The sequence below is a fragment of the Octopus sinensis genome, linkage group LG20 (genome assembly GCF_006345805.1).
Source record: "Octopus sinensis linkage group LG20, ASM634580v1, whole genome shotgun sequence".
NCBI lineage: Eukaryota > Metazoa > Mollusca > Cephalopoda > Octopoda > Octopodidae > Octopus > Octopus sinensis.
This window is the reverse complement of record NC_043016.1, coordinates 27,405,807-27,418,100: the sequence shown is the minus strand read 5'-3', so window position 1 is coordinate 27,418,100 and position 12,294 is coordinate 27,405,807. Positions and strand designations below refer to the sequence as shown.

Sequence of the window (12,294 nt, the reverse complement as noted above, 5' to 3'; positions counted from 1 at the left end):
GCAAGCATGGAAAATCATCAGTCATCATCATTATTTAATGTCCGGCAAATAATGGAGATGCCCCTCCTAATGCCAACAACTTTACAACATGTATCCCTAATCTCCCATTCACTCTTGGTACCTTATCATTTATATCTCTTTCCAGGTCTTCCCAATCACCCCTACTCTCTCTTCTAAAATGTAGACATATAGCCCCTTTACAGCATGAAACCTTTCTGCACTGGCTCTCTTCGCTCACATTTTACCCCTCTCTACTTATTCTCATAGTACAGAGCTATCCATCTTCAGGCTTTGTGGTCTTACAAGCTGCATAGCAACCTCAGAAAAGCTGGTGACACAAAAGAAAAATAGCACCCAGTACATGCTGTAAAGTGGTTGATGTTAGGAATAGCAACCAACTGTTGAAATCCAGCCTAAGCTCACACTGGAGCAAAATGTAGTCCCTGGGCTCAACAGATGTTGTAAAATTGTCCAACCCATGCTAGCATGGAACGTGGATGTTAAATGATGATGATGATAATGATACTTTCTTTCTGCCACCGGTACTAGTAAGGTCGCCAAGCAAGATTACAAATCTCAAAAGAGGTGGCTTTATGTTAGGAGATGAAGAGAGTTAAAACAATCACTTGGTAGCAATTGGAGCCAACTCCAGAATCAAGAATTCTCCAAAATCAACACAAGACAAGAGAACAGCTGTGACTAAATTTATAAAACAATGGTTAGCTAAAATTAATAAGAATGATTTCACATGATTTCAGGTCCAGTCCTACTGCATGGCACCTTAGGAAAATGTCTTCTACTATAGTCTCAGGCTAATGAAAGTCCTGTGAGTTAATTTGGTAGACAAAAACTGAAAGAAGCATGTATATATATTTTTATCGATTCATCATTTTAACATTCATTTTTCCATGCTTACATGGGTAGAATGGAGTTTCATGAAGCAAATTTTCTACTACTAGATGTCCTTCCTGTCACCAATCTTCACCTGCTTCCAAGCAAGGTGATGTTTTCATATTGCCAGACGTGTTTTTCACAGAGGATTGTAAATGAAACACATTAATTTACAACCACCATGTAATGTCAAAGCAAAGACACACACACACACACAACAGATCAAATTTACTCACAAGGCTTTGATTTGCCCAGGACTATAGTAGGAAACACTTGCCCAAAGTGCCACATGGAACTGAACCAGAAATGGCATGGTTGGGAAGCAAGCCTCTTAACCAACCAACAATGCTTTCACCTACATATGTATATGTGTGTGTTTGGTTTTTCCCTTTGTCCTTACACATATTTGCTAGTTGTAAACTAGCAAATGCCTCAATGATGGCATCATTGTCATGTCATTTGTTTGCAGTCTACCACAAAAGCATGTCCAGGCTGTTGTTTGATAGACTGTGAGTTTTATTAACTCACTTAGAAACAGGTGGGGTTGCCAACAGTAAGGGCATCTGGCTATAGAAAATTCTTCCCCAAATTACTCTTGCATGGCATACGCAAGTATAGAAAAGTGGAAGTTAAAATGATGATGATGATTAAAAGTAAAATATTTTCAGTGTGCGAGTAGCACTTACACTCCTTGTTCCTTTGTCCCCATTCATCTATCTACTTTCGAGGTCCACCCTGACACTATTTTTATCTCTTTCCAGCTCTTTCCCAGTCACTTCCACCCTCTCTTCTATAATGCAACTTTTTGGTGTTTCTACAGCAAGAAACCTGGCACTTTTTTCTCATACTTAAGTCTCTCATCAAGCATAAAGACATCTCTCTCTCTCTCTCTATTATAGCACCACTTAACAGAGGATTCTTGTCTTGTGAGTTACTTAGTAATCTCACTAGTGTTGGTGCCACTTAAAAAGCACTCAGTGCACATCATAAAATGGTTGGCATTAGGAGGGATATTCAAATGCAGAAACCATATGAAAGCAGACACTGGAGCATAATGGTGTCCTTGAATCCATCATGCTACCACAAAAGATGAATGTTAAAGGATGGTTATCACACTTTAGAAGAGAGGATAACAGCTGGAAGAATACATATATATATATATTCTTCAAGCGATCATCCTTTCTTCTAAAATGTGAGTAACCATGTAGCTTCCCTACAGCAAGAAACCTGTTCTGCTCTGACCCCTTTCATACTTAAACCCCTCATAACCAAGCATAAAGCCACTTCCTCAATACTGCACCCTACTCTGTCTCAGAGCCTTGTCTTGGTAGTTACTTAGTGAGCCCACTAGTACTGGTCCCATGAAAAAGACACCCACTACTTTCTGTAAAGTGACAGGCACTAGGAAGAACATCCAAATTTAGAAACCATTCCAAGAAAGATGCTGGAGCTTGATACAGTCCCCTAATCCGTTAGACCTTGTCAAATAATCCAACCTACACCAGTATGGAAGATGTTATGTTAAAAGACGATGACAACACACATCAACTCAAATTGCTAACTCTCATTTATTGTATTTTCCTTACTCTTGTAAATAAGATTATCATTTTTATCATCCTCATCAGTTAATGTCCATATTCCATCCTAACATGGGCAGGACAGTCTGACAGGATCCAATGGTTCCAGTGTCTGCTTTGGCATAGCTTAATAGCTGGATGCCCTTCCTAATACCAACCACTTTACACAGAGTACTGGGTGAAGTTCTTGCAACCTGCAAGACCACAAACCTCAAAAGAGGCAATTTTATGCTACAATGTAAGGGTTAACAAAAATATATTTTTAAAATTAAGTATTTCACTTATATTTAATAATAATAATTTAAAAAATCAAACACTTCCGATGTTTTAAGTTCGTGTTCTACAGCTGTTTCAACAGTTAAAAATTAAACATAACTTAATATATAAAAATACACAATGAATTTAAATATGATGCATAATCTGTTTCATGAGGAAATATGGAAATCAAAACACCTGTTGCTGTTTTCAATATGACATAAGTGAAACTTTTTGGCCCCACAATATCAATAGAAACATCAGAATTTGAAACAAGCAAATTTTCAACACAGGATAAGTCTAGCACAAAATCTTTATTTTATTTGTTAATGCAAACTGTACTCTGTTACTTTCATTTATAAAGCATTTATTAAGCAAAATTATATATTTTTCGTTTCTCTCAATACCGAACGATTTACCGGGAGATTCGAACCCCAGCATCGTTATCAAAAACGGAACAATAAAGCCACTCTTCTTTGTTGATGTTGTTTATGCGATTATACTTTATTAATTACATTTATAAAACATTAATCAACTGAAAAGCAAAAAACTAATATCTTTTCCTTCAAGTCCCCAATACTAACCAATTTCACCAGGATTCGAACCTACGAATCGTTATCGTAAACAAAACCACTCCTTTTTGTTGTTTATGCAACTTATACTCTTAATTACATTTTAAAACATTATTTAACTAAAAATTATTTTAATTATTCTTTGCCCCCAATATAGATGTATTTCACCAAAATTAAAGCCTGTGAATCGTTATCGTAAACAAAACCACTCCTTTTTGTTGTGTGAGCAATTATAATCTTTTATTTACATTTATAAAACATTAATTAACTATAAAGAAAAAATTTAATATTATCATCTGCCCCCAATAGAGACCAATTTCACCAAAATTCGAACCTAAAATTCGTTACCGTAAATAAAAACCCCAACGAAACCACTCCTTTCTGTTGTTTATGCAATTATACTCTGTTAATAGTATTTAATCAACTAAAAGAAATTCATGAGATTTTAATCGACTACATTTACATCGACCCCAGGATACGAAAAATCATCAAAGATATTCTATAGGACGTCCAGAAACCGCCTTAACTATCTGTAAATTAAACGTTAATTAATTTTAAAAGATAATAAGTATTATTAGAGAATTAAACGTTAAAATAAAACACTTTCTAAAATTTTTATTTAATTAGTATTTTCTCCAAAGGCATAGTAAATATAATAGTATCAACTAGGAGACACAATCACAGTATGTGAGCATAAATAACATTGTTAATTAATTTTTAAAACTAATCACAAATACAATATTAATTTAAAAATGCATATTTATTTACCTTGTATGGCCGAATCTTCCACAATGTCAACATTAGGATTCGATCCAGGATCAGCGTCACTCATAGGGCCGTCGCAAAACCCTCTCTCTTGCTGTTGTTGATGTTCTTGGCTCTGTACTTCTTCACCGTGTTCTTCTTCGGGGCTCATAACTGCTCTTTCTAGCATATTAACCCCGACGTTTACACATGCGCCATTATTAATCCCGCAGTTTTCCACATTTAACGCATTATTTCGGCTCCTTGAGACCTGTGACAAATTAGGTACGATGAAAATACAAGGGCTGGCCCCTACAGAGGGCCCCTGAGCCGGTCCAGTGGCTGTATTAATCGCATTTAAGGGATTAACCGAACCCAAAGGGTCCCCAATACCTTTACACTGTTCTAGGTCGGCCATAGCTCTGGTGTTGTGGTGGGGGTGCGTCGGTAAGGGTTCTAAGTGAAGTGCTTGTAGTCCTGTGTCGTTGGCTGGTAAGGGTATTAGTAAGAGGATGAAAACAGGATTTGGTGGGAGTAGTGGTCGTCGTAGTGATATTTTAGTCATTTACTAAGGTGGTGGCAGTCCTAGTAGCGGGAAGAGTAAACAACTGTAAGTACAAATGATTCAATAAGGTGGTAGCATGTAGTAGCGGTAAGAGGTTAAAAAAAATGTATGTAGTCATAGCAGTAGTGAGAATTTACATGATCTACTGACGTGGTAGCATATTGTGATGAAGGGAGGAGTAGGAAAATGTATGTCGTTGCAGCAGTGGTGACGGTTTACATGATCCACTGACGTGGTAGCATGGGTGGCGGAAAGAGTAGGAAAATGTAAGCAGTCACAGCAGTAGTAACGATTTAAATGATTCACAGACGTGGTAGCAAGTTATAGTGGCAGGAAGAGTAAGAAAATGTATGTAGTCATAGCAGTGGTGACGGTTTACATGATTCACTGAGGTAGTAGCATGATGAGATGGCGGGAAGAGTAGAAAAATGTACGGTTCCTTAGTGAAGTGATAGCACTTTAGTGGTGGCGGAAAGAGTGAAAACATGTACGTTTATGGTGGCATGTTGTGGTAGGGGAAGTTTAAATGATTCAGTAAGGTGGTAGCTTGAGGTAGTGGGAACAGTAAAAGAATGAATGTGGTAATGGTGAGAGGATGAAAGATCGAATAGTAGGAGAAATGGTCGTAGTAATGTTTGTCTTTTACTAAGGCGGTGTCGGCCTACATTTTTCTTCTCTCACCGCTACCACCTCATTAAGCGCGAGGTTACATTTCTCTCCTCTCACCATCACCACGCAGTGTCACTACCTTAGTATATCAGAAAAATATCACTACAACGGCTATGGTATATATTTTTATCTCCTCTCACTATTTCCATACACCCTTTGCGACCTCATTATATCACGAAAAAGATACTACAACCACCATGGGCTACATTTCTCACCTCTCACCGCCACTATGCATTGCTACTACGTTATTATATCACTAAAGCGTAACTACTATCACCACGGGCTACATATATCTCCTCTCACCGCTACCACATAATGCTACCTCCCATATCACCAAAACATTATTACTACCATAACCACGGCGTACATTTACCTCCTCTCACCGCCACAACACTGTGCTACCACATCATTATATTATCATTGATATGTTTTCAACAGAGGAGATTATATTTGAAAAATTTTTACACTATTTTAATTTATCTAGATTCTTTTCACCCTTATTCCCCCTCACCCCTACTTTCATTTCTGGCGATTTTTTTTGCGTTTAATATTTTTCAACATTTTTTTTTTTTGCCCCTAGATTCAAGTATTTCAATTCGAGTTTCAAAAACCTCGTTTCACCCCCCCCCCAAAAAAAAATACAAACATATTGTATAATCTAATATTTTATACGGTTTTTAGAAAATTATTATTGTGATTTGGGATTTTTTTCTTCTCTCAGACTCAACTGTTTTAAACAGATTGCAAATCCTCATGACTGATATATTTAATATTACATATTTTACCCCCTCCCCTTCCAGTCTTCTTTCTGTAATTATTCTCTTTTTTTCCTTTTCTGTTTTTTGACTATGTCCCAAATTAAATTTTACAAATTGATGTGACTGAAACATTGCAGATCACAATTTTGCCAAAACTAAAAAAAAAAAATATCTTCCAAAATTTTGTCATTAAATATTATTTACACATCCAGCCCTTCTGAAGATTGCTTTCTATGCAGTTCATTCCTTTTTTGATTATTTTTCATTGAAATTATGTGTTTTATACAGTTGAGATTATGATGCTACAAGAAAAAGAAAATTTTTAATTTAAAAAATATCGAATCATAATCTGAGACGTATAATATTAGACATATACAAACTGTTAAAAAGTATGATGTTTTTATCTGCGAGAAAATCTTTCAAGAGATATTGCCTTCATGTAATTTCAGGTTCAATCCCTCTACACAGCACCTTGGGCAAGTGTCTTCTACTATAGCCCTGAGCCTACCAATACCTTGTAAGTGAATTTTGTAGAGGGAAACTGTTTACAAGCCCTTGTGTATGTGTGTGTGTCTGCTTGTCTCATACCACTTGATAACTGGTGTTGGTTTGTTTATGCCTCTGTAATGTAGCAGTTTGACAAAAGAGGCCAACAGAATAAGTATCACACTGAAAAATAAGCACTATGGTTGATTTGTTTGACGACACACTTCAGAATGGTGCCCCAGTATGACCACAGTCCAATAACTGAAACAAGTAGAAGAAAAGGTAAAAGATGTGTTAAAAAGCAAATATATACATCATATATATTTTTTGCATCATCTTGGCAAAGACTTAGGAGAACTAGAGACTCATTTCACTATACAAGGAGCTGGTCAAAGTTGTGCACTCAGTTATCACCTGCTTAAATGAAATTCATGAACAAAACAAACATTCACTAGTATTCACTATATTGCAGAAAGCTTGCCAAGCTGTAGAAAAACTCAATATATGCAATTGCAACAAGATTAAATTAAAATAGCCATCTATGCATCATCATCATCGTTTAATATCTGTCATCCATGCTGGCATAGGATGGATGGTTTGACCAGAGATGGCCCACTGGAGAGCTGCACCAGGCTCGGGTTGGACGGTTTGACTGAGGACTGGCGAACCAGATGGCTGCACCAGGCTCCAATCTGATCTGGCAGAGTTTCTACATATGCCCTTCCTAATGCCAACCACTCTGAGAGTGTAGTGGGTGCTTTTATGTGCCACCGGCACGAGGGCCAGTCAGGAGGTACTGGCAACAGCCACGCTCAAGTGGTGTTTTTTACATGCCACCTACACAGGAGCCAGTCCAGTGGCACTAGCAACAACCTCGCTCAAATGTTTTTCACATGCCACTGGCACAAGTGCCAGTAAGGCAACGTTGGTAATGATCGCGTTTGAATGGTGCTTTTTATGAGCCACCAGCACAGAAGCCAGTCAGCTGCACTGGCAGCGATCACATTGGGATAGTGCTCTTAGTGCCCATTTTAGCACACAAGCCAGTGAAGATATTTTTCTCTCAGACAAAAACCATAGTATGATATCTCTCAAAGGTGCATATACATTTAGTATGATACACATGGTAATTTTTAATTTAATGCCATTTCAGTTACATTCAAATCTTTTTACAGCTCAGCAAGCTCTCTGCAGTATCAGTGAATGTTTTATTCATTGTTTCTAATATAGCGAGGCAGGAATTTTGTCTTGGTAAGCAACATGCATTGACAAGTCCCCAAGTAGGACAAAAACATGTCTGTTGTTCTCATGAATCACTGCCGCTACAACAGTTGCCTCACTCCAATATATATATTGTGCTTTTAAGCAGAGCATGTGTTGTCATTTTAGCAATTGACTGGCTCTGTTCTGTCTTCATAAAGTTTCTCATTTATTTCTAATTCACAGATCACACAGTGGCTTGGAAGAATGTGTCGACTCACTTTATCATATCAGGGTTTGTATTCATGTTGCACCAGTATCCTCCAAACACTAACAGTGTGTCACACTCTCTACATCATTACCAGCACAAGCAGCACTTGGTCACTTTCAGCATGCATGCAGATAGATTTTCTTTATGAAGTTGCTTGCAAGGGCTAGATTCTGATGTCTTGCAAACAACTTGCACATGCAAGTGCTACCAGTCAAAAACTCCACATACTGGAAGCCAGCAAGTGTATGGGGTCATCAGGAGAGAATGCGTGCTGTTTTGGGGCCTACCTCTCGACAGCATCAATGCGCACCGGCCCCCACTCACTGATATGAGGCCCCGCTTGCTAGATCAACTGGTTATCAAATAAAACTTGATATTCTTCTAGCCATCACTCATCGTTTCTTTTTAACCAAATCCAGTGGCTAGCCTTCTCCACTGTAGTTTGGATATCTGTCATGGTGGTATTGACTTTATGATGAGTTAGGCCTAACGATAACAACAGTCATCTCACACTGTGTCCATCTGACTTCGATTGGAAAGTGCTCTGCTAGACTCTGAGCTGTAATAAGTAAACATTATATTTGCTCTCAATCTTCCATCTCCTTTAACTCATTAGCAGTAAGATTATTCTATCAAATGTAAGCTTATTTTATCCGCATGAATCAATCATGCACTATCTCATAGCTTTGAGGTTTTGATGATGTGACTATATACTTTTAGGATGACATTGTAGGGTAGGTGTATGAGGTCAGATCTGGTTGGTTTGAACACAAAACAGGTAAAATATTTGGGCTGGATATAGCCAGTTTAAATGCTAAAATGTTAAATCCAGTGACATATTGAAGCAAAAACCTTGTTGCTATTTTATCAGAAAAAATAATCCCAGTATACATCTTTCTGCAACCATGAATTCCCAAAATACCAGGAGAGGCAAACTTCTTTAAATAATTTACCCTTCATGGAATTGTTAACCATCCAAAATTTCTAAAAACAAAATTTAAAAATCATCATCATCATAACTTAACGTCTGTTGTTCATGCTGGCATGGGTTGGACGGTTTGACCAGAGCTGGAAGGCTGCACCAGACTCCAGTTTGATTTGGCATGATTTCTATAGTTGGGTGCCCTTTCTAACGCCAACCACTCTGAGAGTGTAATGGGTGCTTTTATGTGCCACCAGCATGGGTGTCATTTGCATGACTACTATTTTACTTAGCTTGATGAGTCTTCTTCTAAAGCATGTCAAAGGTCTGGGTCATTTGTCATTGCCTCTGAGAAGCCCAACACTGGAAAAGTGCTTTTTGTGTACCACTAGCACCAGCCTCCTAGTCATTGCCTCTATGGGGCTTAAGAGTTCGAAGATCATGCTTCATAACCTTGTCCCATGTCTTCCTGGGTCTACCTCTACCATAGGTTCCCTCCACAGTTAGAGATCAACACTTCTTTACACAACTATCCTCATCCTTCTTGCTTATCACATGATGCCTCTTATGCCCAACTTGTCTCTCAAGATACACTCTGTTGTACATGCACACTGACATTGCACATCCAATGAAACATATTGGCTTCATTTCTTTCAAGCCTAGACATGTCTTTCACTGTCACAGCCCAGGTTTCACTGCCATGTAGCATAGCTGTTTGCATGCAGGCAACATACAATCTGCCTTTCACTTCGAGCGAGAAACCCTTTGTTGCCGGCAGAGGTAGGAACTCTCTGAATTTTGCCCAACCTATTCTTATTCTCACAGCTATGCTCTCAGAGCATCCACTTCCACTACTGACTTAGTCACCAAGATAGCAGAAGCTATCTACTACCTCTAGTTTACCCACTGGCAGTTGATGGAATCTATTCTCTGCACATTTTTGGTGTCCATTGTATCTGTGCACCTTCCACACACAAAAACTGTTTTCCCTGTTAACTTTCTACTGATATTGTTGCACCTCTTATGTGTCCATAGCTTACACTGGGTACATCTTATAGAGTTTCTACATACGCCTTTTCTACAGATTGAGCAGGACCATCTACCTGAAAGGAATTGTGGTTTGTCTACCTTCTTGCTTACAAAGACTTTGGTTTTTGCTAGATTAACTCTAAAGCCCCTCAATTCTGGACCTTGCTTCCATACCGGAAACTTCTCTGGTAGTTCTGGTAGTGATTCAGCTATAAGAACAAGATCATCAGCAAAGAGGAACTCCCAGGGGCAGCCTGTCTTAAGTTCCTTTGTTATTGCTTGGAAGAAGCAGCTGAGGACCGATCCCTATTAGTAACCTGAATTCTTCTCTGTACTCATTGCCAACCCTCACATTACTGTCAGTATCCCTGTACATGGTTTGTACAGCTCTCACCAACCAATCATCTATCCCTGATTTCCATACTGACTACCAGATAAGGGATCAGGGGCCCTGTCAAAGATCTGCCATAATATTCGAGGTATGGGCTGGGCCACTGTCCTGAGTGAAGACAGACCTGTTTCCAAATGTTCATTTAATCATGGCAACAAAATTTTCTTCCAACATTTCAACATAAACTGTGATATTCACATTAACACCCTCATAAATGAAGATGAAAGGAGACTTGGATCCATCAGATACTATGGCAGCCCACTACAACCCCAGCTGGTTTCTGATGATGAAAATAGGTTCAGCTCCCTTTAGACAAATCTTGAGCATCAGTAGCATACAGCCTGTAATTCTGTTTGTTTGTAACAGTCTCCACAGTGAAGGATCTTCTTGTCACTCCAAATGAAGACTTTGTGATGCTGTTCATCTCCACTATCATCTTTTTTCCCCTGTCAAGCCATATTTTCTTCAAAGCTGCTGAAATTACTTGTCTGGCTTGCTTTTTGTGTCTTTTGTTTGAGATCCTCTTTAGCAATCCTGTACAATGAAGATTTTGAAATATTAAGCTCTCTTGCCATTTTTTGCATGCTTCAACGAAGATTCTTGCGAACTCTCTTTCTCACAATATCAATCACAGTTTTGGTGTGAACAGTTCTTTTACACCCTGGAATTGGCTTGCTTGATGCCAGGTCAGATTGATTATAACATTCCCAGACATTATACACTGTCTTACAACAAACATTGAGCTGTTTTGCAATATCATTGTCAGATCTTCCTGCTGATTTTAATGCAAGAATTTGATCATATTTAACGTGAGATGCCATATTTGTGGACAAAATTATTATAGACAAACAAAACTATAAACACTTAAAGCTGAAACATACACAAATTGCTGTGTGCAATCAAAAATATGATTGCTTATCCAATAATTTTCAAGAATTTCTTTAATTCTCAGTAAATCTTTCAAGGACACCCAGTATATATAATAATAATATTAATAATGATAATAATAATAATAATAATAGGGAATATTATTCCAAACTTAGAGGGAAAAATTCAATTTAGTAATACTAAATCAAATTTCACAATATGTAATATATGTATATAAATTAGAGAAGAACCACCTTTTATCAATTTAACAATGAAATAATTAAATTATACCATATAGGAAAAAATTAAATATATGATAAAACATATACCAATAATTAAGTAAAGTACATTATTATTGGTATATGTTTTATTGTATACTTAATTTTTTTCTATATGGTATAATTTATTTATATCATTGTTGAATTGATAAAAGGTGGTTCTTCTCTAATTTATATATATATATATAATAGAAATATTAAAATTACTAAGTCTCTCTAAAGGAGATTACGGCAGCGTTACTGGATATTAATAGTTATCGCCATACTAATATGGCAGTCTATAAATATAAGACTAAAGCTGTCTCTGATTAGCTCCGAGAGGCCATCGCCTCTAGCTAGCTATATGACATGAACCTGCGTCTATTACAACCTTTGAACAGACGGTCAGTAGCGACACCTGCTGGTTCTGACTACGCTGTATTGATAAAGGGCAACAACCCTGAAACATGCCTGCAGATGTCTGACTAGCAAGGTGAAACGGCTGACCTCCCCTGTTTGAAGGTTGTAATGGACGCAGGTTCGTGTGTCATATAGCTAGCTAGAGGCGATGGCCTCTTGGAGCTAATCAGCGACAGCTTTAGTCTTATATTTATAGACTGCCATATTAGTATGGCGATAACTATTAATATATATATATACACAATGAGCTTCCACACAGTTTCCATCTGCCAAATTCACTCAAAAGGCATTGGTCAGCCCAGGGCTATTGATGCCGCATAACGGTATTGAATCTGAAATCACTTGGTTGCAAAGTGAGCTTCTTCACAATAATTCTTTGTGTGTGATTACCTCCACAATAAGAAATATTTAATGAAATTG

General features: G+C 37.7%; 1 protein-coding gene across 3 annotated transcripts in view; it reads right to left on the bottom strand.

The window, feature by feature from the left end:
• The window catches only part of LOC115222528 (PAN2-PAN3 deadenylation complex subunit pan3-like), a 74,042-nt gene extending 69,397 nt beyond the window's left edge, over window positions 1-4,645 (bottom strand). For 2 of the 3 annotated variants that reach the window (XM_029792783.2, XM_036511568.1), the window contains exon 1: window positions 4,064-4,643. In XM_029792783.2, coding sequence (XP_029648643.2) covers window positions 4,064-4,604 — 541 coding nt within the window. In that variant the 5' untranslated portion in view covers window positions 4,605-4,643. Of the gene's footprint in view, window positions 1-4,063 lie in introns of all 3 variants that reach the window. The other variant, XM_029792784.2, reaches the window with a different exon arrangement.
• Between the last annotated feature and the right edge of the window lie 7,649 nt (window positions 4,646-12,294).